Here is a 25,955-nt window from a genome sequence, read left to right as displayed (position 1 = left end):
TCCCTCCTCCGCATCACGTGTGAACGCAGCCAACCTGGCGTTCGCGTGCGCCTTGGCTCCCCCGGCTGGGGAAGGAAGGAGCGTCTTGGAGAGGGCCGGCGGGAGAGAGGCTCCTTAATAGAGAGGATGCCTCGTCGACTCACAAGTCCTGCCGACTGAGGCCGGGGAAAAAAAAAAAAAGCCCAGCGCGCATTCCCTGGGGCGAAACCCTAAAACGAGTGTAAAATCCCCACGGAGGGCCCCGTGAAGCTTACTCCCAGGTAAGCGTGCTTAAGTCTTTCAGCCGGGCGAAGGAGGCCCTCCGTCACTTACTCCGAAGGAAACCTCTCGGAGGCCAATCAGGCTGACGCCGACGGGGGTGTCCTTAAGACGAGGGACGCGCTCCCGATGCGTTACTCCTCGAGAAACAGAAAAGGTCTACTCTCAAAGGAAGCGAGCAAGCAAGCCTGCTCATGGCTCTGCGCTTGCGAACGTTAGTTTGTGTGTGTGTGTGTTTTAACTACAGCGCCCAGAATCGGCAGCCAAAGCCTGCTGGGGATTCTGGAATTTGTAGTCCCCCCAAGCAACGTTGCAAAGCTTCGGGCTTACCTGGTCCACGAGGCCGCATCTTGGAGAGGGGGGGGAAAAAGGGGGGGTCAGCCGGTGCCTTTCCTCCGGGGATGGGAACCCCTCTCTGTGTCTGGCTTTGGCGGATCCCCCCCCTCGCGAGGAAGTCAATACGGAGCGAAGGGCTACGCGCCGGCCGGCGGAAGAGCCGCGCTCCCGCCCCAAAGCGGCTCAACTCGGCCCCGCGATGCCGCAGCGACTACGCGGTGGAACCCTATTCAACTGATTTTTCCCCCTTTAAGGTCTAAATTTAGGCTGCCCTCTTAAAGAGGTGAGTAAAAGGCGTCCACCTCCCTCCTTCGCGCCTGCTTAGCAAAAAAGTAAAAATAAATTATTTTAAATCTCCCTTTAAAAAAAAAAAAGATTTTTGACTTGATTATCCTATCCCCTACTCTCTTTCCCATACCCAACCACTTGGATAAATATCATTCCTCATTGGGATGCATCAAATACTCACCTCTTGGACTTTTCCAAAACTACCCTTTTTTAAAAATAATAATAATAATAATCTGGGATGCGTTACTTATTCCATTCCTTGAGACAAGGTGGTAGAAGAAGCTGGGTGTCAACAGAACCAACTCTAAACTTCCCTTCCCCTGTTTCAGGTAAATCCAAGAATTATGTGGCACCTTTAAGACTTAAGAGATTTATTTCATTGGGAACTTCTGTGGAGGGGAAAAAATGCAGTTCAGCTCAAATAAAGTTGTCGAAACAAAGGTGGGGGGGGGGCTTTCCAGCGGGTACATCTCCATAATAGTTCTACAGTAGTGGAAAGATATGTGATGTTGCTTTTTTCGGTCATTTCTTGTGGGGGGAGGGAAACCCAAAACAAAAACACAAGTCAGCCCCTCCATAGATGTAAGAATTTATCATAGCCAAAGTCCACTCATTTGATGCCAAAAATAAAGGTTAGTGGCTAAGATCAGAAGTACATCCAAACTGGATGATCTCCCTCGCTCTGAGATTACCCTTGGCAGAGCAAACTGGCAATGGCCCCCAAACCATGCAAACTTTCAGCTTCAAAAGAGGTCTTCATCTAGAGAGTCCCATCACTGTAACTCCCATTTTTTTTCCCTTCTAAACAGAATTCCAGACTCAATAGAACCAACGATATCTTCTTTAGCCATCCATATCTTGACAGCTGCAAGAACCCTCTTTGCTAAACACTGGAAAGTCCCGTAGACAAGTTAACAGAAAAAAATCCTGGACACAGCAGAAATGGATAAATTATCCGAATGGTTAGATCCGACAGGAAAGACGAAACACGAGGACTGTTGGCTTAAATTTTATGACTGGCTCAGAAATAAGAGTGCAAATTAATATTTGATCATAGAAAGCCTGTGATCAATTTAGAAATAGAATGTATATCGTAACTTAAGTTTTACCAAGAACATATGTACCTATGAAATGTAACACATGATGAGTATTCTAAAATGTTTATGTTCATTTCCACCCTCTGTGTATCCCATACCCCATTTTTTCCCCATCCCTACACCCAACCCCTAAAACAAAATAATAATAAAAAAGAGCTCTTCTTGCTGGGAAGGAATGGAATTCTAAAAGCCTAGCCAGATGCTTTAAGTCATATTTTTTTTCTGGGAGTGGCAGTACAAGAATAATTGAGTTACCCAAGGTTGTGAACTGCTGGGTTAGAGGGCCCTTGAGATCCTGTTGATGTCTTTTGAAAATAAATCCAGAGTAAGAAAAAGAAAATAGTCAGACATGAGTTTCAAACTCTTCGGGATAATCTGAAGACCAGATCACTTCAGTGAGAGACCCCTGGATTAAAAGGAATCCATTTTCATCTTTCTTGTTCCAAAATGCAGATGCAACGTAATGTTCAATACTTCACTCCGTTGTCTCACGAAATCAGTTCGAGGGGATGCCATGTCTGCTCACAGTTGACGGCACTCCTGTCACAGAAACAACGTGGGGGCCACGCTGATCCACAAGGATCAAGCGGAGGCTTGTAAGAAGTCACCGACTAACTATCTGAGCAAAGATCGCCCACAGGAAGGTGTGTGGCACAGGTTCTGGAGATCAAAAGCCACCGGTGGCTTCTTCCCGACACTGAGTACTTGCTGAAAGTTGTGGCCAAAAACGAACACATTCCAGGGAAGCGGCTTCCAGCCTCGGGACCCCTGCAGATGTTATCCCCTGCAATCAGGACTACTAGTTCTAGGGCAGATCTTGGGGTACAAAATGATGTGGTTACACAGCACGCGCAGGAGTCACCTAGCAGCCCTGATGTTGTGGAAGTGTTTAGATGCCACTGGGCTGGGGCAGAAGGAAGCAAGCAGAAGTGGCTTCTTTGAAGGCAGAGCACGGATCCGTAGAGCCTGATGCAGCTTGTTGAGGGAGGGATTGGAGATGCCGCAGAAGGATGACTAGGCCTTTCCCAAATTTTCAGCAGAAATCTGCAGGCAGGACTTTCAAGGTTTATAACCAGTACACTGGACTACAACAGACTGGTAGCAGGCTTGGGGAATCCAGATGTTCCCGAGATGGAAACCCCAGAATTCCAAGCCAGCCCAGTCCACAGTCAATGCTTTTGGACGTTCAAGTCTAACAATATAACATGCGTTGAGTTTGGCAACCTCTATTGTAACGTAAGAACGTCGGAACCCATGAACACCTCCCCATCCCATGCTCTTGCCGTTTGGTAGTCACTAATGTGAAAGAGTTTTGCCAGATGTTATTTCTTGCGTAGCTTTGGTACAACTTGACTGCAGGGCAAAGCAAAGCACAGCTCAACTGTCTCTATTCCATGCATCCTTTATTCCATTACAACCACAGTTGTTGCATTCAGGCAACAAATACACAAACCATAATCAATCGCAATCCTTTTTTTTTTTAAACAACAATCGGAGGCTTACAGTACATTTAAGGCCCTTCAATTTGGGAAAAACCCAGGCCTTGTAGTGTTAATGATTTTAAGTGTCTTGCATATTCTGTGCGATTCCAGTGTCAGAGAAGGAAAATTGTTTCCCAAAACAGAAAAAAAAAGGATCAGTTTCAATGAAAGTTTCTTACATAAATCCATCAAAAACCAATGTATAACTTTTTTTTGTTGTTCAGTTATCCTGGAAATTTTATAAAAATTTGAATAGCAAAATAACGCAGGGATAAAAACTTATAACAAAACGTATTCATATACAAACCAGAATTTGTTAACTAGACTTAAATTTAAAACTACCAATCAAGAGTTATGCATAATGTAAATTCGCGTATATACAATATTTTTAAAAACGTCCGTAAGGAATGTTTTACACAAGTAAACGCCAGCGCTGGCTCTTCTTCAGACATGATTTGAAGAATGGGGCTCATCAAATTTACACAGTTTTAAAAGTAAAGCATAATTAAAGTGTTCCGCTATGTAGTCATTATTCCTTCAAGAACATTTGCTTTTTCTAAATGTGCAGAAAACTGATGAAATGGTTTAGAATTCGCTCCAATGAGCAATGAGTGTAACCCTGGAAATGTTCCTTAACTTAGGAAGGGGGTATTGCCCTGCCCTAAAATATATATATTCCTTCAAAACACAATGAGAACTCACCACCAAAAAAAAAAACAAAAGAAAAGAAAACCCAACCCCTTTCCAGTTATAATAGCACAGCTAGAAATGTGACATTGAGAATTGATGGTCTTCGACTGAACCCATAAATCAAGTAGAAAGCTGTGTTTCAGATCGCCTGTGTTCCAGATTGGGGGAGATTTTATTTAAAAGGGGGGGGGAAGCGTAGGACAATCAACTTGAATGGTGGGATAGGAGAGAGTTTAGAAGTATTAAATCACTCTAGGTTAAAGCAGGATCTTCATATTCAGCTACTTTCCCTTCCACAGGTGACAGGTTTAACGCTTCTAGAGACAAGAAGGTTTTTTAAAAAATCGGGGATTACAGCAGTGGCTGTTAGAATGGTTTCCTGATATAAAAAGACAGTCAAGACAGGATTGGGTCCTTCCAAACGCGAGGGCATTGCTTCATAGTATAAAGCTATTACAACTAATCCAGTTAATGCGTGTGCAAAAACAGATAAATTCTTCCATTCACAGTTAACCGAGGTTAAAAAAAAAGAAAAAGAAAAAAAGGACAAAGCCAGAAATCAAGTGGGTTTCTTCAGGAGTTTGGGAGTTCATGAGATATGAACTGTTTTAGTCGTTCGAGATACTGTGCATAAAGCTCTATGTCATTATGGCCGGCTCCTTCCACCCAAAGGGGCTCCACGGCTCGGGGGCATCGCTCGTACATCGCCAAACCGTGCGAGAAATCTATGACTTCATCTTCGGTACCGTGAATCACCAAAACGGGAGAGGTTACTTTAGAGATCTTGTCAATGCTGAGGAAATTAAAGAAAGAAAGAAAACCAAGAGAAACATTACCGTCAGGTCAGTTACTTACACACAGCCGGTTTTAAAACCTCAAGATTCCTTCAGTGGGGGACCAAGGACGGACTAGATTCCCCAAACGGTTCAAGGAGAAGATCACGACTAGAAGACAGCTCCAGAGAGAGAGAACCTCATGTCTACCCATGTTTCCTAACAACAATAAAAGCAAGGGAGCATCAGACATCTTCTGTAGCACCACTTGGAGGTCACCGGGGAAAGAACAGCACATGCCCTACAACAGAATTCAGACACATGTGTAATACGCACAGGTTCTGTGGCACCAAGTCAAAGTTGGCTCTCCTTGGCCACTAGTCGGAAAGGGTTTACGCCGGAGATGGAGATATTCGTAAACGGATATGAATATCCCCATCTCTAATTTACACCATTGTCTAGATTTTAGAAGCCGTTAACACATTTATTGGCAACTCCTACTGTGGAGAACAGATGTAGCAGCTAATTCACTGGAGCCCCCTCTGAAACCAGAACAAAGATGGCGCTATTCGTTTAGCGCGGACGGACATTCAGTTTTGCAGTCCGTAGATTGCTACCAATACAGGTGTATCCACTAGAAGGAAAGAAGGAAATGTCCATTTATTTCTGCCAAGGGTTTCCCATTGGGATTTACAGGAAGGCGGGGTCTACTTCAAGAATCGGCCTGTGGTTGGCAAGGGATCATCTGATGGGCTTCTAATAAAACAAATCAAACCAACAACAACAGATCTTTGGACACATACCTTGTTGTCGAATTCTGAAGCAGGCCTTCTCCGAGCATGGAGTGGGGGGGCTGAAAACAATTCAACCAACTTTTGTACCCTCTTCCGGAAGCAACATGGTCCCCATTCATCCCACCCAACATGACTGGAAATGGCCACGGCTCTGTTTCCGGTTGCCATTCTCAACACTTCCCCCCCCCCGCCTCAAAAAAGGCACCAGGAGAAGGCGTGGATGCAACAGGATCAAAGGGAAAGCGGCACTTCCCCCGAGGCTTTTTGGGAGAACAATTCTCAGTGTTTGTTTGGTTTTTCATTTTCTATAAACATTTTTAACTCTGGGATCTGCAGAAATGGGTGGTGGCCCTGTGGCCGGCTTACAGAGTATGGGTTGCCTGCTTCCGAGTTAAACAAACAGTGCAGTATTAGAAAAACAAATACGTGGAGCTAACTTATCTTTTAAAATTAGATTTCCTCTACAAGCCAGACACTCCTACACACTCACACTTTTCTTGTGTTGTGTCATGAAGGCAGATCGCTTTCACAGATCTGTCAATGGCTAAGAAGATATTGTAGGTCCTGTCTCCTTTTGGAAACTTTGGGGGGGGGGGAAGCCACTGTAGTCTATGCATAATTACGGTCATTCATCCCCAGTCAGGCATTCCAGAAAAACAATATTTGTAACTCAGCGGCTCAGCCGGGTGGCGTTTGTAGGGTAGATTAGCCTTACTTGGTATTCTGAACCACACTGCACTGCAGCGAGAGGAATCTACCGGGACTACGTTCTGATAGAGTCCCACCATCAGCCAACACAAAAGATTTCTGTGTAACCTACAAGGAACAATTTCTCTCTCTGACGAGGTGGGCTGGCATTCATGCAAGCGCTCAAACCCTTGACACACAAAGCGATTTTTGACTTTTGGTGGGAAGCAGTGCCACGGACTGCAAAAAAAAAGGATATATTATGCCAGTTTCTATCCCCAATGTCTTTGATCTGCTATTTGATTTGGCTCCCTTTCACCCAAGCTTTCTTCCAAGCCTGAGAAATATGCTTCAAAAGCCTGGATGCTCAAAGGAAGAATTCGTCATGCTGTAAATATTTGTAACTTAAAAAAAAAAAAAAAAAAAGTTCATGCATGGGGGATTTGGTGGGTTGGGCTTAGTCTAACCCAAAGCAACACACACCACACCTGGAGAAATTGTGCTGTACAAAGCTAACCCACTTGTTCCGTTATAATCTTCCATACAGCTGTAGCTCTGATGCTAAAAGCAACTGATTCTTAATGTGGTGGATCCTGTAGCACCGAATCTTTTCAGCCTTAGGACTACGAGGTGTTTGAAGTCAGTGCTTTCAAACACACTGCAAACTTCTCGCAGTGGTCCCCAAATCTGGGGCTCCAGATGTTCTTGGACTACAAACTCAGGTAAAGCCTGCCCACTCTCTGTGCTGGCCAGGGCACTGAGAAGCTGAGGTTGAAGAACATCTGGGCCCTGGATAACGCCACTAATTCACCCACGTGAAGGGTGCAGCAAATGCCTTGTTCTAAGTGGTTTTACCTAGTTTGCAAGAACAATCTGCTTTGTTCTTATTGAGATGGGCACCTGCTAGGGAGTAAACACTGGTTGTTGTAACCAAGCAGTGACTTAGATGCAACCACTGTTCCAAGCGGCAGGCAATTTACACATCATCACACTCGGCTTCAAGAGCAATGCCACTTAAAGAAAAGCTGTTTACTGCCCCTTTCTCTCTGTAGCCCCCTGTCCCCTTCAGTCACCACTCTACGGATTCCCCTTCCTTATTAAAGGAAACAACACATCACTAGGAAGCTTACATTCTTGCTGTCTGCAGGATACAAAGAAAATTTCCAAAGACTAGATGCAAACAGTAAAGAATCTCCTGAATCAAGAGGTGGATCAGCCAAAAAAATAAAAGTTATAAGGTAAATGAAAAAAAAATCATAAAGCAAATATCATCCAGGAAGTCAATATTTCAGCCACATAACAAATGAAAAGCACAGATGGCCTAGAAATGATGTACAAGAGTTTTGAGTTGATCCTCTGAAATAAAAGAAACAAGTTCAGGAAATGACATTACTTGTTGCTTGAGAAACCTTAAACTGATTTGGGAAGACATGCAGCATCACTGTTCAGAAGCACTTCATCCCGAGTCAGAACGATGCAGGACGCTGACTGAACTCCAGTGGGAAAGAAATAAAATTATGTCTCACAGTATTATAGAAGGAGACTCCAAAAGGATATTACAGTGGAAACACTGAGGTTCTTTGATTACTGGGAGAATGTCGAAGTCCTTGGCTTGGCAAAACTAACCCACAGTTGAAAAAAGGCCAGTTATAATTAACCAGCATGATGGCCACCAACGCTATGTCTGGAGTTTGCTTCATACATAATCTTTTCAGTTCGCTTAGGCTGGTAGCAACTCTCCAAACTCTTAGACGTCGTTTCTAGGCCATCACTTAAAGGCCTTTAAAGAGGGAGATGCCAAAAGTTGTTCTTAGAAACCTTGCTGCGTGCAAATGATGCGTCCCGCCCTGCGGCTACAAATAAAACCATTCTCTAGTTAAGCATTAAAATGGAAGACTCAACAAGTAGAACAGAAAAAGTCTGGCAGAACAGGCCATTTTTTTAGCAGCCCAAACACATACACAGAGCATAACGCAGACACTCAGCCATGTCTGAGACCACCAGTTACTCTTGAATGAAAAAAATATATCCATGGTCTAGCTTGGCGTTGTTGTTTTTTAAAGGTACACATCCTATTAAAACATTATCAATGGAGAACGGCATCCTTGGAGAGGATTCTGCACATACCTTGGGAAAGCATCAAAGCAGTATGTTTTCCTAGTGTCTGGGAAAGCTACCCTCAACCCAGACATCAAGGGTGAATGAAGGATTACAGCTGCACATTCATACCGAGATGCCAGGTCCACTGTGGGAACAGTTCCAATACTCTGTCCATACAGAATAATATTCTCCGGGCTGACCCCATACCTGGGAGAGTGGGAAGGAAGGAAGAAAACAAAAGTGATCCTTGCTTTATTTTAAAAAAAGAGTATCTTTGCACACATACATTTTCAGAATAATTCAAGAAAAGATAAACATTTTGGAAGTATCCATCAATGAGAACAAGGCCAAATCAGACCAATTTCCAAGTTGTAGATAGATGGGGTGTTTGGGTTAAGTGTACTTAATGTTAAATGCTCCATGATTTTCTACAGTTCTGTGTAAGAATTCAACAGTTTTCTGGCTTTTTAAAAAAAGTGATATTGCAGTCATTCTCCAATGTGGACTACAACTTCCAGAGGCTGGACCACTGGCTATGTTGGTAAAATCTGGGACCCATGGTTAGGGAATCCATGGGATCAGGAAATAAATACAAACCTGCCAGGAGGAGGGGCAAAAGATGTGGGAATTTATGCACCCTACGGACAGACCCGTCCATGCCTTGGCCTTGACAACTGTTCCGGGGTTAATTGCCACCATTCCACTTTGTGGAGGTTTTAAAACAGCTACTTTCCTTAAAAACAAGCTTATGCCAGGCACACCCGTCCCACCATGATGACTCCCATGATGCTGAGCCCGTGCGGTTTTTTTAAAGAGTCAAGCACATAATCATCACAGTCTCCCCTACACAGCACGCCGCTAGAAAGATGGAAAGAGGGACAAGGCAAAGAAGGGAAAAGTGGGGGATGAGCTGTGTTAATATTACAGGAGGGGGAAAAAAGAAGATTTGTCAAATATCCGTGCACAGGACAATAGTATCTGCAGATTAGTCTCCTTCACCCTCAAGCACAAAATATATGGACAATTCAGTTCTCGATATTTACAATCATGAAGCAAATCCAAGAGAACTTTACACACAGACGAGGTGGCTTTCATCAAGCAATGATTCCTGGCTCAGTTTCCCTAGCCATAAAATGGGAGCCACCATCCATTTCATAAGGGCTGCATGGAGACCCTGTTTGTGAAGGAAGCTGTTAGCATCCCTATGAATACAAACAGTTGCAAGCAGGACAGAGCCCCAGTGTATACAACATACACTCATAAAGCAAGGGTTCTTTCTTACATGGCGGGCAAGGTAAGATTTCAAACCCTTCCATACTCAACAAGGATCAGAACTCTGCTCCAACACACAAGCATTTGATCCAGGGTACAACCAAGCTGCTTCATGGTGGTCTGTCTTGGAGAACCCAAGTGCACATATTCAAGAAGACCTTGGGAGCATTTTCCTTTTAAAAAAGCCAAAAAACAAACAAACACCTTCTTTGACTCCAAAGGGTTTTCTGTCTTTGAGAAAACAGAAAACCGGGTGAGTGAATGGAACATCTAGGTTAAAATTTATGGGCCTGAGAGCAAACTGCTCCTTGCAAACATCACCTCTTTAGAAGAATCCAAAAACAACAGGATGGTGAACACATATTTTGGCGGCCGGGGTGGGGGTGGGACGGGTGGAAGGATAGGTGAAAAACATCAAACTGGAAGTATAAACTGTAGTATTCTAAGTGATCTGTTGAGAAAGGTAAACTATACAGTTCATTTTGAGTAGAAGGGATAGGGAAATGAGACTTCCTCAGCTAACCTACAAAATCAAGCAGCTTTAAACACAACATGGCCTTAAATGATAAATGACTATTTATTGTTTCAACAGTACTTGTCATCTTCACAATTAAGACTGACGCTGCATTTCATGTTAATATCTGAATGCACTTTTCTATTCAGAAAAACTACGGACCGATCTGCTGTCTACAGAATTCAGGAGTACACGTGCCTAGGCCACGCAAAGAGGATGCAACGGCCGAGTTGTGTGTGCAAAGACTCCACTGCCAATCTGGCATTCCACAGAGAAATGTCCCCTCTTCTCAAATTTAATGCTATCCAGTGGCGTCTCAGTCTGCACGCTCAGCTGCTTTTTGGATTTCATGTACAAAAAACACAACTAGCGTACAGGTGCAAGGTAAAGCAACCCACAAACTATCGAAAATAACATCATGCACGTCAGCCCTCAGAGTCCCGCAGAGAATCAAATTCCTTGAGGTTCAATAGGTATGGGAAACATTAAATTGTGGAGAGGTCTAAGAAGTTTAGAGATCTAGCATCCAACGCCTTTTAAAAAGCACTGCTTTCTCTAACGGAGACATAAATCATTCCCTTGAAAGATAGCCCACCTTAGTTGGCCATACTCAAGCATAGAGGAAAAGGTTATTTAAGTAGCACAAGCTATTGAAAGCTGCAGCCCATAACTTGTTTGGTGAGGGGCGGGGTGGGCAGAGTGGAAAGGACACAAACTCTATTTATATATCTGTGCCAGGGTTGAGCCCTACTGGTTGCTTCCCGATCTTCAGGTGATTTGCATCCAAACAGATACCATGCACGTCACATAGGACTGCTCCCAAACCAACAGCAGAGGATCAAAACCACATGATCAGAAAAGTATGAAACTATGGTGGGGTGTAAAGAAGTCACACGTGACCCCCAGACAACAGCCTCTGGTTATAAAACATTCAAAGCAGCCATGAAGGGTCAAGGCTCCAGAATTAAGCAAGCTGCACCCCTTGCCATGAATGCAAAAGTGTAAGCTGTTGAGTTCACATAACAAGACCAACAGAGAAAGACGGCATTTGGAAAGCGTGGCTGCTATTTTTGCACGGGTACATTAAAATGGAACTCGGTGTACTGTGTTTGATTCCTATGTATTTGCTCTACTGTAGTTAGCATAACACACATATTTACACTGGACGCTTATTTAGGAAGAAAAGACCACAAATGCACGGCTCTTTAAAAACCGGTATGACGGGAATGAAGAAGTACGTTTGCTACAAAATTTACTTGTATATTTTAAAGAGCGGGGAGATCCACGCCAATGATACAGGTATCCTACTGTGGTGGGAATACCAAAGCGGGAGAGGACTGTTTATTTTACTGCACAAAAGGCCTCTAGCCAAAAGACTTCAAAGGATTCTCTTCATTACTGTTCATGGGCAGATAAATATGTCAGCAGTGGTTGGCTCTGCTCATTGCATTTTACCCAACGACTTCAGTGTTTTGCAAGAGAAACGCGTGCGCCTTAACACATGAAAACCTAACTCTAGTCTTGATAGCTTGGTGGAAAACTGAAGCGCCACAGTAACACAACCGCAACAGAATACCAATGGTATGGGGGATAGCGGTGAGCGGCCTATCCCCCAAAATTATCAACCATCAGGTTCATCAATGCAATATTGTATGAGGGACAGGTATATTTGCTTAACTATTGTTATGAGAATATGAATGGCAGCGTCATGAAAACTCAGTGTAAGTTTTGCAGTGGCTTCAGCATCATCTTATGCCACATCACACTGCTTTCCTAAGTTTGTAGCTTTTAGAAGCAACAGAGGAGATACATTCTAAGTGCACTATCATTTTAGCATACTCAACTTAATCTAGCAAGCCACAGGCAGAACACTCACAGGCGTTTAACTGAGTTAGTTGCCTTTAATTAAAGATGTCCTGCAGCAAAGAATTGGCCGAAATCTAAAAGCTTACTGATCTCAGGGAGGAAGTATTTGCTGGCCAGTAAAGAACTCCCTATGCTGACTAAAGTATTAATAATTCAGAAGAGTGGAGCTATATTGCATTATGCACTTTAAAAAACATCAGTGTAGGAGATCTATGCAAAGCCAGTCTGTGGGGATTATTTCTGTAACAGAGACACACTGCGATGTTCCCTCCCTGTTCTTCAGGGAAGGACAAAATCCAAAATGTTTTCTGGAAAAGGAAATGGGCTTCATGCCATCTGTACACTTTGTAATGTCCAGGACCCTCACCTGCAGGTGACCGAATCTAATGGGCTGTGGTTGAAAGCATCTGAAGGACCGCTGATTGGCAGGTGGGGGAATATTTGTATAAGCCTCTGACCGTTCTTTTCCATCTTTAAGGGTCCTACAAATGCCTGGTGCATTTACAGGCACAGAATGTCATTAAGTGATGCAGTGGTCCGTTCAAGCTGTCCTTAAGGAAGGGGAGGAGAAGGCTGTCAAGTCAACCTAACTGTCATCTGAAATTATGGCCTGGGATAATTTAGGCATTTGAAACCGGATGCAGAGATCACCAAACACTCCGGTCAAGTGCTGAACTTTCGGAAGCTTGTAGCCAGGCAACCCGAATGTCTGAAGAACCAAGACGACTCAACGGCACGTGGATTCCCCAACTGCTTCCAGTCTCCTCTGATACATTTCCTGGTGTACCGATATAGCACAGGGCACAGAACGTAGCCAGTTCTCTTTAGAATCAGGTGTATTCACCATTTTGCTGGTAGAAAACCCAGGCTTCTCTATTTTTTTCATTACAGAAATACACCAGACACTAGTTTTTGATATTATAACTTAAGTTTTTCTTCCACATCTTCAAAATGCTTGGAAATGCATACTTCAAAGTCCTAACAACAGTGCTTCTATATGGCAAGAATATGTTTAATGCATAATTTTACATGTTAGGTTATAAATCATGCATTTTATGTTGTTAAAGCAGTTTAGGGGTGACACATTATCACATATCTCTTAACGTTTCCAAACATTTCAAGTGCCACAAAATTTCTGTGAGTCTCGTAAGTCTATTTTATTCCAAAACAAACTCTTGGGTATTTGAAGAGATATTTTAGAGTTAAAACCACCTGTTTTCCCTGAACCAGAACTTCAACTGCTGGTGAAAACTGCTTGGTGCCCTCTTGGCACGTGGTAGCTTAACAAAATACAGCACAGATCTATTATTACGAGGCCAGCGGGATTAGCCTTTCCACTCATTTACCACACAACAGCCAAAATTTTCTCTGTCACAAGATTTAAGAGTTTGATCTCATTTACACCATTAAGTAACTAAGCTGGCAACCGATAGCTATCAGAACTAGGATGATAACTCACCAAGCATGATTATTTGGGTGCAAAAGCAGAAATGGACAAAGGGCACCAATTTATCCACAATTTATATACAAGAACATAAAGCCAGCCTGAGTTGCTTTCAAATTTGTACCAAATGCTTTCTCTCCCATTCATGCAAGGCAAACTCAAAGTTTAATTGAGCCATTTAAGATCACAATCTCAGATAGTGCATAACACTGCTTTTTTATATTTTCTAGAATAAAAAGAAAGAGGGAATTGTTCCATGTCCTGAAGAATGTAAATACAGGCAAGAATGCAATGCCAAGAAAGAAAGAAAGAAAGAAAGAAGGAAAAAGACCTAAGTAGATTGAAAATGACTGAAGACACTGGGCAAAAGCCAGATTTAATTTTCTTTAAGAATTAAGTGCTCTTCCCCCTTTAAATAAAAAATAATTAAGAGGTCTATTTAAAGCAAACTCTAAAACATGGAAACAAAAATACTATTCTCCTGAGAGTACTCATAAATCAAAATGTTCACAGCAAAAAACATTTTTGAAACTTGTTTCCCAAAATATTCTTGGTTTTCAAATCTAGAAACCATGACCTAAATTGCATTAAGCCCTTAATGCCATGCAACTGAAAGATGCCCATCAGGAGACTACCCATAGTAAACATGTTGAACTACTCTAGATTTCTACTTATGAATACACTGTAAAATGTCTGGTTTATACATTTTCTGGTTAGCAGTTTACTAGGATAAGTAATAAGTGGTACAAACAACCGTACGTCCTGCTGGCTGTTTCTATAAACGGATGGCGTTATAATCTGCCAGGTCAAGATTTCAGGTCAAGGAGCTGTCTCAGCACATCAACAAACTCGAAATAATATCAGGAATGAGCACAAGTGCAAAGGAAGTCAATTTTACAGGTAAGCAGGTGCCTCTGGATTCCAACAGGACACCTACCAAATCAGTTATCAATTTTGGTTTTTAAAATAAAGCTTTCAGGGCATATGAACAAAATATTATGCCGTTAAGGTGAACATAGTACCGGCTTTTGTGTTTTGCAGGGTGAGTTTAAGTGCTCATCTCTCAGCTCAATAAAGCATGAAGTCAAGCAACCCTTTGGCAACACCCAGCGCCTCTTCCCAGCACAAGCAAACAAGCCAGGAAGTCTTCCATATAGCTTCTAATCTCTTTCTAACCACAAAACAGAGGTTAACAGAGTAAGCCAAGTCAACTTCCAGCCGTGGCTTAATACTCTGATTTCTGTGAACCACAGCTTCCTGGAGTGGGTGTACCAGGAAACTATAGCAAATGGACAACTTCCTGGTTTGTTTGCTTCTGTTCCAGAGGGAGCAGTGAAGAGGTCATGTGCCCAGCCTAGAAGACCTCTTCTTATTTCATGTTGAATCAAGATATGATCATCCAGGTATGATCAAGAGCTTGTTGGGGAGGTCACTTTAACGGCTGTGAAGGGAGAACAATACAATTTTTATCATGCATCATTTTGGGAGTGCTGGTGGGTAGGAAAAGATAAGCAAAATAAAACGTATAAAGGTTTTAAATAGTAACAAAACATACTGAAGAGTGTGTCTGCATAGTTTCTGGAAGAGTAAGGAGGATTCAAACTTCATCCCTCATGCATGCAGTCCCAAAGGCTTCACTTCAGAGTACTACCTTCCATTTACGTAGGACCACAGCTCCCATTGGCCATGATGAAAAAGCGCAGAACATCTAGAGGGCCTCTGGTAAATGGTGTTTTACATTTACTGACTGACCTCTAATATTGTACACTTTCCATTCTTCCTCCACCAGGTTTTCAGAATTAATTTCCCATAAAGAAATAGAACCTCCCATACCCTGACTTATACTAGTGCAAATCATTTCTCTCCGAAAGCTAGATAAATGTGTGATTTTTACTGCTGTTACTATGAGCATATGCATAACCTATGTATGATACATACATGACATCTCCATTCATATGGAATTTAGCTTTCTGAATTTGCAAAGCTAGCTTTTTGAGTCGAAAGGAAGAGTTAAAACAATGTGAGTCCAGAAAAATGTGACAGTGGTTGAAGACCCTAAGAGCCAACTGACTCACATTCTGAAGGAAGCCAACACATGCTCCAGGCAGGTTTCTCAGTTACTAGTCAAACCACGAAGACTATAAAGGTGTACATGTTTGAGATGAAAGGTCACAGCCTTCTCATCGGGATAAGAATATTTGTGTAAAGGGAGGAACTGCATCTAGTCATGATTATATCACCTGAACTTTCATACAGCGTGATGGGTTTATGAGCCTCGAAACTGAAAGCATATTGGACTTGTACCCTGTTTCCTCGAAAATAAGACCTAACCTGGAAATAAGCCCTAGTATGATTTTTCAGGATGCTCGTAATATAAGCCCTACCCCAAAAATAAGCCCTAGTTAAGTGAAACTCCGCCCTCCACCCTTGTGCAGCAACCAGAAGATGACATCACTGTAAAATAAAACATTTCTTGAAAATATGCCCTAATGCGTTTTTGGAACAAAAAATAATAATATAAGACCCTGTCTGATTTTGGGGGAAACATGGCAGTATAAGAAGTCTTAAAATAAGTACCATCAGAATGTCTTTAGCTCCCATATTTAGCCTTTGCACCATCTATGAGTGCAAAAAACTCCATGCTAGGTAGTAATTCATTGCTTTTAAATCACTATATAAGGGGAAAGATGGCTGTTCAGAGAACCCAAGCTTCTTTATAGGAGCAACAAGTTGCAAAAGTTTAGGATGGTGTCAGGATCATGGCAAACAGCAGCAGGACCACCACAAAAGCATGAACAGGACACTTATCTGTGACAAACAGAAGGAAATTCGTTAAGCAAGGAATCAGCCCCCAAGTTGTCACAATGCGCACCATTTTCAAAGGACCTTCCACCAAATCCCAGTTTACCTTGTTCTGAGGGCCTGCCAGGCTGCATCAATGTCCGCGTAAAGGTTTTTTTCCGACGGCTTACCAGTGCTCACTCCATAGCCAGAGTAATCGTAGGAGAAGACATTGCAGTTAATGCGGGAGCCCAGGCCAATATAGAAACTGCACATCTGGCCCAGGTCCACAGCATTGCCATGAGAGAACAGCAGCGTATACCGACTGGAAGGCGCGCAGCGCACAAACATACATCCCAGCCGGTTATCCCGGGACGTGCGCGAGAAGAAGACTTCTACAGCATCCAACTCCCGTTGCGAGTATTGCCAGTCCGCCCGCTCGGTCAGGTGGAGGCTGCAGCTCCCGGTCGGCGTCCCCGCGGCAGCCCCACTTTCTTGCTGTTCCGGCTGCATCACCGTGTAAGTGGGCTCCGGGGGAAGGAAAGCCAGCTTGGCGGCTATGCGGCTGGGGCACGGCGGGCAACAGAAGAGCCAGCATAGCTCACCCAGAGAGAAACCGTTCATTCTGGGGCCTTGTTCGGGCATCAGAGGTGCTTGGCGGGGAAGCCACCCCACGGAGACCAGAGGGCGCGGGAGAGAAGGAAGATCACAGCTGGTACAGGGCGGCCTGCCTCACTCCCCCCCGTCAGCCTTAGAAACATCAACTAAAGAGCGCTAACTCGGGACCTGCACGCCCAACAGCCTCCCTACCTATAGGAAAACCCAAGGAGGCTCTCAAAACCAAGCACCATCCTCTCCTACCCCCTTGCAAAAAAACCCCCTTCCCAGCCAAATCCCAAGAAGGCGTGCTTCTCGGCCCACCGTCCCCAGCCACTGAGACTTCCACCTTCACACACACACACACACACACACCCTTCCCCAAAAGGCCTTGGGCCTCCAAACAGTCACCTACTCCAGGCCTGAAAGCCCTGCATGACCCCCCCCTCCTACAGCCTGCCTCCCCTCCCCTAAAGCCCACCCCAGAGGCTGGCCCCTCCAGGACCCTCGGCCTTTCCTCCCTTCCAAACCCACCTCAGGTGGTCCTTATGGAGGCCCCCCTTTCCCTCACCCCGCAAAGCACGACTTCTCCTCCCAATGGGAACCCCCCCCACAAACCCTTCAAGCCTCCCTCCCTTCCAGGCCTTCCCTGTCCCCACTGCAAAACGCCCCTTCCTCGACCCCCAGGCCTTTCTTCCCCCCCTCTCTCTCCCCAGGCCTCCCTCACCCGTTCCCTTTCGCCCCCTCCTTCCCTCCCTCCCCGGGGCAGCAGGCCGAAGCCTGAGGGGGAAGCAACGACCAAGGGGGCCCCCTTCCTCTGAGGTGGGGGGAAGGGAAAGGGATGGACGGTCCTTTGGGCCTCTTCCTCCTCCTCCTCCTCCTCGGCGGGTCCTCAGAGCCCGCAGGGTCCCGGGAAGAAGGCCTCGCCCGGGGACGGCCACCCCGTTCCGGGTCTCCCTTCGTCCGCTTCTTTCCTCCTCCTCCTCTTCCTCCTTTTCCTGCCTCTCCGCTGGACGGCCTCAGTCGGAGCACTTCCGGGTTAAAGGCCACCTCCCGCTCGACCGCTGCCCCCCCACTCCTCCCGGCTCCGTTCCCCGCTTCAGTATTAGCCGGTCTCTATGGTTACCCCGCGGGCGAGAGGAGAAGGCGCCGAGAAAAGGCCGGGCAAGCTGAGCGGAGCCAATCAGGAGAGCCGGCCGGTTTGGAGGGAACCCGCCCCTTTCCGTCCTGCGCGTGCGCCGTGCTGCGTCGGGCCTCTCTTTCCCTGCGGTCCCCACCATCGAGTTCTCACCGCCAAGCTCGTCTGCCACCGCCCGCCCCCATTTTTTTTTGAGGGGCGCAGGCGCACACGGCGGCGGTGCCGCAATCGCGGCCGAGGGGGGGGGAAGAACTTTCGGAACCAGCGCGGTTCCCGGATTGGTTGAGGCGGCCCAATCAGGCTTGGCCTTTGCCCCGCCTCCGTGTGACGTTTTCAAAGCAAACGCTGAGAAGCCTTCCTCCCTCTCCAGCCGCGATTTCTGAAGCCGCTGTGTCCTGTCAGAGGACAGCGCGCATGCGCACACGCCCCCCCCGTTGTAACTTAACGGGGAAGGTGGATCCGTTACACCAAATTTGCCTTGGACGTTACGGGGCTTCTTGCTTTTCCCGCGTAGTGTCCTTAAAGCGGGAGTGGGGCGAACGTTCCAGGGGTCTCGAAGACTACACTTCCCATCATCCCTTGCCATTGGCTGGGGCCCATGGGAGTTGTAGTCGGAGGTCTGGATGGCTCTACGTCGTCGTCCCCCCTCGCTTGTTCCTGGAGCTGTTTTAACCCCCCACTAACGGAAAAAGAAACTAATAAAAGATCCTGGGTGGATGGGCAGGTGTGGATTCTTTATCATGTGAAACAATCCCTATTTTAACAGTCAGATTCCAAGCTTAACCTCTACATCATCATCATCATCATTATCATCATAAACAACCTGCAGAGCTGGAAGGGACCCCATGGGATCATCAAGTCCAGCCCTTGTCAAGGAGCACAAACTCTTCATGCATCTGATTCATGCAGGCCTGCAATCCCAAGCTGTTTTCTGGACAGCCAGGCAAAGACTCTTTCTAGATCAAGACTCTTTTTCTGCAGCATTAAAGAGCGCTTTGGACAAGCCTGTCGGTCGCTTAGCACAGGTATTTCCTACCGAAAAAGAAATACTAAAACTGCTGGAGCAAGTTATTTCTGAAACATCTTGCTCCAGCATTTTCTGATTTCTGTTAGTCGCTTTGCAATGCCAGTTCAGGCCGTCAGACATGTCCAAACACACACTCAAGCGCTCCACCACACCCCTGGTTGATGGAGGACGTTAGAAGCGGCAAAGCTTTGGATATTTTTGCATGAGTTCTTTCTGCTCCTATTTTCCATTAATTTTGATTTGTGAAGGGGAGGAGTGGGAAGGGAGAAGCCCACCAGGTATTCATTCTCCCCGAAAGTCCTCGCTCACTTCCCTCTTGAAGGAACTGCTGAATGCTTCATTTGATAATTTATTTACCTCCAGGTAGTTTTTAAGGCCGCGGGAGATCCCCTCCAGCTTCCGCTCATATGTCTCATTACTGTAATGCAAACAGAAGGCTGGATGTGCACTTATGCAAACAGAACGTCTGTTGGGATTAGTCACGGCCCCGCTGGCTCTTTGGAAACTCAACTGCCACTCAAGGAAAGTCATTCTTCATCCTGGACGATAGAACAGTTGGTCAAAGATGCTGATTATGGAAATACAAGTGCAAGTTGTGCCCGAGACAAGTGGCCAGGCTTCGCTGGTGGTGAAATCTTGTCGCCACCCTGTCAATGGCCAAGACATGCCGCTGACTGAACAATGTGTTTTCCTATTCGGGGCCATCAGAATTTCAGTTTAGCGGTTGTGCTAGCGACTGGTCAATGGCCAGGAATTATGCAATGCGTAGTTCCCCCCAAAATCTCCACCCTAACAGGAAATCTCTAGCCCTTTTTTCCTTGCAGGAATTAAAGACAATCACTACATCCCTAAAGGCCTGATGACTAATGCAGTGTAGGGTGGTTTTGTAAACTGGAGAGAAATCCAATGGCTCTAGTCACACATGCACCAAATAGAATCAACCTTTTCTGCCAGTTTTAGTCCAGCAATTTCACGCCAGAGTCTCCCTTTGAAGTGAAAGGTGTGGAAGAAGGACCTCGTTTCGACATCAGCCAGCAGCATGTTTATGTGTAGGCATCCTTCAGTCTCGAGAGACTATGGTAACGTGCTCTATATGGAGGTCTTGGAACAGCGTCTAGTGTGGCTGAGAAGTGACAATCTCTTCCACATTGAAGACAAATACAATCTGTCCCCCGTCCAGCTCCCTGGTTTTGCTTGTTTCGGGATTTCCTCTTTGCCTCGGCCTGCTGTACAAGTGTCTCTTCAAATTGGGAGAGGCCATGTTGCACCGCCTGAACGCTCAGATGTCAAGGTTTCCCATCTGTTGAGGTCCATTCCTAAGGCCTTCAGATCCCGCTTGCACATGTCCTTGTATCGCAGCTGTGGTCTCCCTCTGGGACGGCTTCTCTGCACTAATTCTCCATACAGGAGATCTTTTGGAATCCGACCATCAGCCACTCTCACAACGTGCCCAAGCCAATGTAGACAGTGTTGTTTCAGTGATACATGCTAAAAATTCCAGCTCATTCTAGGACTACTCTATTTGGAACTTTGTCCTGCCAGGTGATACCAAAAATGCCTCGGAGACAACGCATATGGAAGGTGTTCAGCTTCCTCTCCTGTCATGCACAAAGGGTCCAGGACTCACTGCAGTACAGGAGTGTGCTCAGGACACAGGCTTTATAGACCTGGATTTTGGTGTATGCCGTCAACTTCTTATTAAGCCGTACTCTCTTTGTGAGTCTAGAGAACATGGTAGCTGCTTTCCCAATGCATTTATCCAGCTCGACATCTAGGGAGAGAATGTCAGAGATTGTTGAGCCAATGTACACAAATTCATGAACAACCTCCAATTCTTGCGTTTTGCATGTCTATAGCCATAGCAAAACCTCCACATCCTCATTTCTCCACCTGGCTGCTCAGGAGGTCATTCATTCTTTTGCGCCCGGGTGCCTCTGCTTCCCCTGTGTAGCCAACAGAAAGCATTGTTCTCTCCCTGCGCCAGAGGAACAGACAGACGTAATGGTGACATAAAAGAAATGAAAAATCCCTGCGTCTAGAAACCAATGGGAGAACAATGCATTTACCGGCAGACCCTCCTGGTGGAAGGATAACAAGATGGAAGAAGAGCGGCCATCGCCGGCTTACCATTCTAGAAGAGGGGGTAGCAACCCTTCTATTTACTATTATGTTCATTGACAGATGAATTAATTCTCCAATTTTACGTTGCTGATCCCCCATGGACTGGATGTTTTCCTAAGGACCCAGATCGTCGCAGAGCAGTAGCTCTAGTTAGAGGCATTTTGGATAAATGTTGATTTTTTCAAGGCACAGGAGCGGGTCTCTGATTAAATACATCTGGCGCAAGGAAGCAAAACTGTCACTGAATGGCTTTGTATTGTTTTCGACGGCGTACTTCTCTTTCCCCTGCCATCTCCTCCACCCCGTGTTTTGTAATTAGACACACGGCTTGGGGTTCTCAGGCAGTAGGACGACAACAAGACATGCACACTTAATTTTCTCTCTCTCAAAAAAAGCATTGAAAAATAAACACGGACTGAATAATATCTGCTCGTGTTTATTCGGAGATGCGTCCTGCTTGGTGCAACGAAGCCTACTGTCTAATCTCTATGTTTAGGATTTTGGCAAAGTGAGATTCATGGAAACTGTGGGTGGTGAAGGAAAGGGGCTTTGCATCAGCGGGATGCTCGCATCCTGGCTGCGTGAATCAGTTTACTGAAATTAACGTTGCTGCCGCTTCACAACCCAGTTCATTATGAAGAAAATTACTAACCATTTCCCCAAAGGTCCTCGACAATGCGCAGGGGTGTAGTTCTCTGCAACGTTGATGCTGATGCCTTCAGCTATTATTCCATCCCTACCAGGGGAGCCAGTGAAAGGCACCGGAAAGCCGGGGAGGGGAGGTGTCTCTTGTGTAAGGCAAAAAGGGTGTTGGCTCTCCCGTTGGTCCAGGAAACTGGATTTATTACTGGGCAGAAAACCACAGGCCAGAGAGGAAAAGCGCCGCTGACGTACAAATGCCACTGCAGAGGCCAGTCACCTAAACAAACACTGTTTTAGGAAGAAGCGCCTTGTTGACGTCACAACAGAAGGATGTTACTCATCCTTTATTCAGCGGCTTTTCGAAAATTAAGGCTTCGTCAACTTTCTCTTTTCTTCCTACTCCCAAAGTTTTGTCAATTAAGACTTGACCTCTGGCTAGTCCAGGATTTCCCACAGTCCTGTTGAAACATTAGAAAGAAGGATGGGTGAGAATTTTGTTTTAGTTCATTTTATGAGATGAACGGGGCCGGGATTCGCAAACCTCTTCTTATTTGTGTTGGAAGGAACTTGGGATTTTGATTTTGGTGGGAGGGAAAAAAATAACCAAAAGTGTGAGAAAGCAAAATCGATGGTGTGCTTAAGAAGAGCAGACTCTCCAGATCTACCCAACTGTCCTACCCACACCTAGAGTGTGACGACACAGCAGGAGAAAGACACATTGATCCATTGTGCATTTGCACCCATGAAGTTGACTTTCTCTGGGTGAATTTGGTTTAACCTTCCAGACAGGAATCAGGAGAGAAAGAGGGAGGAAGAGAGGAGGAAATGGCCAATCAGCACTTGTTTGCAGCTTGTTCAGGCCGCTTCAGCTGTAGTTGTCTGACTTGCAGGAGTCAGCAGGGGCAAAGGCATGGCAATAGCAGAAGCAGCCTGAACAAGCTGCAAACAAGCACTGATGGGTCATTTCCTTCTCTCTGCATGTGCTTTTCAACATCGGCATAAGCGATCACACATTCTGAACCGATACAAATGCAGTGGTTTGCAAAACAAGTAGAAGCCCTAGTGGTGTAGGAAAGATGTACAGATGGGGGGGGGTAGTCCGGGCTGATTTGCATTGATTTCTGCGTCATATACTCAACAGAAATATGAATCTGGCTGTCCCAATGCTGGAGCCATTTGCACATTATTGCTCCAGGATCGGTATAGTCCAAGAAAAATCCTAATGTGAGCCTGTGCTGAAAATCTCCTTGAGGAACCCCGTGCACTCTTGTCATGGTACCAATCAACACGCCTGCAAAACCCGGATTCCAGCTTAATTCAATGTTCAACCGACAACAGAACAGACACAACAAAAAGCCGAGCAGGCTCCTCGGGAAGAATCACATTCCAATTGGAACAATTTCCCCCAAACCTTTGGGAGCCGACCAGGTTTTCTTTCACAAGGCCTTGTCGACCACCCAAGTTTCAGCACCTGATTGAGTGGGAAAGCAGAAATTCGAAGGAACGGGAGGTTTGTAGAGCGGTGCGTGTTTTAACAGTAGAACCCCCCCCCCCCACAATACCACATATTTATTTCAAAGCGCACAATAAGATTGTGATGGGATTCCTGGAAAATGCCTCCTGCTTCATCACAAAAACTAACAGGGTAATTAAAGAAAGATGAACCTAAATGCCTGCCAGGAAACCCCGGGGCAGAAAAATTCTAGTTTAAAGCTGTTTTTGGTTTATCAGGCCTGCCGTTTTTTGTTTTCATGTTTTTTTCCCCACAGAATTACATCAGTTCTGCTTTACTTTTCTTCCTTTTGGCATGTCTGTTTAGAGATGTCATGTAAGATGGTAAAACAAGGCAGCAGGCTTCGCGGAAGAAATTGGTCTAAGGAGAAATCGCGCTCCTGACCCCCACCACCACCACCACCCGCCCACATTATGAAATGATACTTATGCCTCTATCGCGTTCCCATTCCTTGTTGGGAAAAACCTCAAAGGTCACGGAACTGGCTCCTGCGAGGCACGTGAGCCGCCATTTAGCTCTGTCCACCTTTCGTGAGGCGTCTGATCCGGCCGTAAGGACACACGCCTTAGTTGCATTCCGTTTGGATTACTGTAATGCGCTCCGCATGGGGCTGCCTTTGGAAAGTGTTTGGAAACTTCAGCAAGTCCAGAATGCTGCAACTCTACAGCCCTGATGAAACTGGTTTCGGGGAGGATGGACTTTCCTTGTGACAGCAGCTCCCCTGGCTACCGGTCCATTTCCAAGCACCGTTCGAAGTGCTGTTCTTAATTTACGAAGCCTGGGTCCAGGTACTCTCAGGGACTGTATCTGCCCCTATGAGCCTCCCTGGGCTTTAAGATGTGAGGGAGGCCTTATCTTAGCCTCACAGACAATGAGGTATGGACACAAGAGAGGGTCTTTTTAGTGGTGGCTCCCAAGCCGTGGAACTCCCTTCCACAGGAAACCAGTCTGGCCCCCTCCTTATGGTCGTTTCACTAGTAATCAAAGACCTTTCAATTTTGTTGGCCTTCTCCATAAGCAGATTGCGTTTGAAGTAGGGGGCTTAATGGGGGGGAGTCGTAGTCTTCATTTTTTGAAATGTTTTTAAATGGTTTTAGAGGAGTTTTATTCAAGACTCAACCAAGTTTTCATTTTCCCAAGTTCGGACATCTGATGCAGGCTGTTGGTACAAGAAAGGAAGTTTGTGGCATACGGGCCGCCTTGACCAAAGTCCCCGCCCGCCCAGCCCCGTCTTGGTTGAGAAAAAAAAAGAGACTCCGTCCTCTTGAGAACTCACATTTTAATTTGGCTTCCAGGGAGTTTGGTTAAAAATTGACACACACACGAAACTATGGGCCCAATTAAAAAGGGGAAGTGGCTAAAATGTGCACCAGTTGGGGGTGGGTGGGTGGAAATTCCCTTTTGTTGATGGAGGTAAAGGGACAAGTTACTTAAAACGCAGGGCCCTGCAGTCTAGAGGAGTGATGGAAAGTTAAAAAAAATAGTCATGTCCCCTTTTGGCTGCTCTCCATGCACAGATTAGCTTTCTGAAATGTTCATGACTTCCATGCTCTCCTGCTTAGCAGACATGTGTCCAGCCTCAGCTGCAGTTGAGCTTGGGGTGGCTTGGCTTCTTCTCAAAAGAGCGTCTTCTCTCAGCGTCATCCATCTCCTTCTATTTACACACCTGCCAGCTCAGAGCATCTCTGCTTCTCTCCTGCTTTGTTTTCTTAATGAATCAGAGTTGTCCAAGGTCTTAGAACCTTGATCTCAGCCCTTTTGTCCTGTTGCTGGGACAGTCAGATCTCATAAGGCAGGAATCACATCGGCCGTCACCCCATATAGAGAACCCCATCGCCTTCAGCGTCCAATGGGGAAACTCGGGGAGATGATGATAGACTCTCTGTGCTTCCTCTCTCATGTCACAGATCAGTGTCTTAACCATCTGCAGCTACATGAAGGTTCTGTTCCCATGCCACTGGAAAGCTAAAAAACGTGGCTTTCTAAACCAGGATCTGGATAGGAGGTGTGCTGGTATCTGTTTGCTGAGACATCACTTCTTTCATGTAAACCATTAAGATAATCAGATTATTAAATGGACATTTTTGACTTTCAAGGAAAGCTGGTGAACACCAGCTCCTTTATCTGGAAGTTGAGTCATGGCAACTGGACTTCTTTCTTGTTGGGCTAAAATGTTTTGCTACTCATCCAGGTAGCTTCAGACTGGGGGAAGTGAAACCAACGTGGAGGGACCAGGTATCTCCTGCAAGCCCTCCGCAGACTGAAGAAGCTGCTTAGATGAGTAGCAAAACATCTCAACTTAGAAAGAAGTCCAGTTGCCACAACTGACCTTCCAAATAATCACACTGATATGACTAAGAATTTTCACAGATACCAGCTCCTTTAGTTGTTTGTTTAATTGTTCAACTGATTGATCCATTGAATTAAAATTTCTCCTTCCTCTCAAAATGAGAGGAGAAAGAAGATTAAAAACAGGTATTTTAAAAATTGCAAATCTTAGAACAACAGAACTGGAAGGAAGTCTAGGAATCATCAA

The 25,955-nt window shown here is 45.4% G+C and overlaps 1 protein-coding gene and 1 long non-coding RNA gene across 2 annotated transcripts; one reads left to right on the top strand and one right to left on the bottom strand.

The window, feature by feature from the left end:
- Window positions 1–9,977, top strand: LOC140702478 (uncharacterized). Its single transcript, XR_012081665.2, has 3 exons — window positions 1–260; window positions 1,692–9,064; window positions 9,124–9,977. It is a non-coding gene; the product is annotated as an uncharacterized LOC140702478 (long non-coding RNA).
- ABHD17C (abhydrolase domain containing 17C, depalmitoylase) lies at window positions 3,366–17,644 on the bottom strand. The gene is made up of 3 exons (XM_020790106.3): window positions 16,509–17,644; window positions 8,532–8,711; window positions 3,366–4,943 (listed from the first exon to the last, which is right to left on the bottom strand). Exons 1-3 carry the CDS (start codon window positions 17,024–17,026, stop codon window positions 4,724–4,726), a joined length of 918 nt encoding a protein of 305 aa, XP_020645765.1. The 5' UTR covers window positions 17,027–17,644; the 3' UTR covers window positions 3,366–4,723.
- Between the last annotated feature and the right edge of the window lie 8,311 nt (window positions 17,645–25,955).

The sequence above is a fragment of the Pogona vitticeps genome, chromosome 12 (genome assembly GCF_051106095.1).
Source record: "Pogona vitticeps strain Pit_001003342236 chromosome 12, PviZW2.1, whole genome shotgun sequence".
Lineage (NCBI taxonomy): Eukaryota > Metazoa > Chordata > Lepidosauria > Squamata > Agamidae > Pogona > Pogona vitticeps.
The sequence above is the reverse complement of the archived record's forward strand: the minus strand, read 5'-3'. Positions and strand labels throughout refer to the sequence as shown.

Coding starts and splice junctions, on each gene's coding strand:
- ABHD17C (XM_020790106.3), bottom strand. CDS start 17,026: ATGCCCGAACAAGGCCCCAGAATGAACGGTTTCTCTCTGGGTGAGCTA. Junction 8,712..16,508: donor TGGCAGGCCCTCAGAACAAG/GTAAACTGGGAT, acceptor CCACTCTCCCAG/GTATGGGGTCAGCCCGGAGA. Junction 4,944..8,531: donor TGCTTTGATGCTTTCCCAAG/GTATGTGCAGAA, acceptor TAATTTCCTCAG/CATTGACAAGATCTCTAAAG.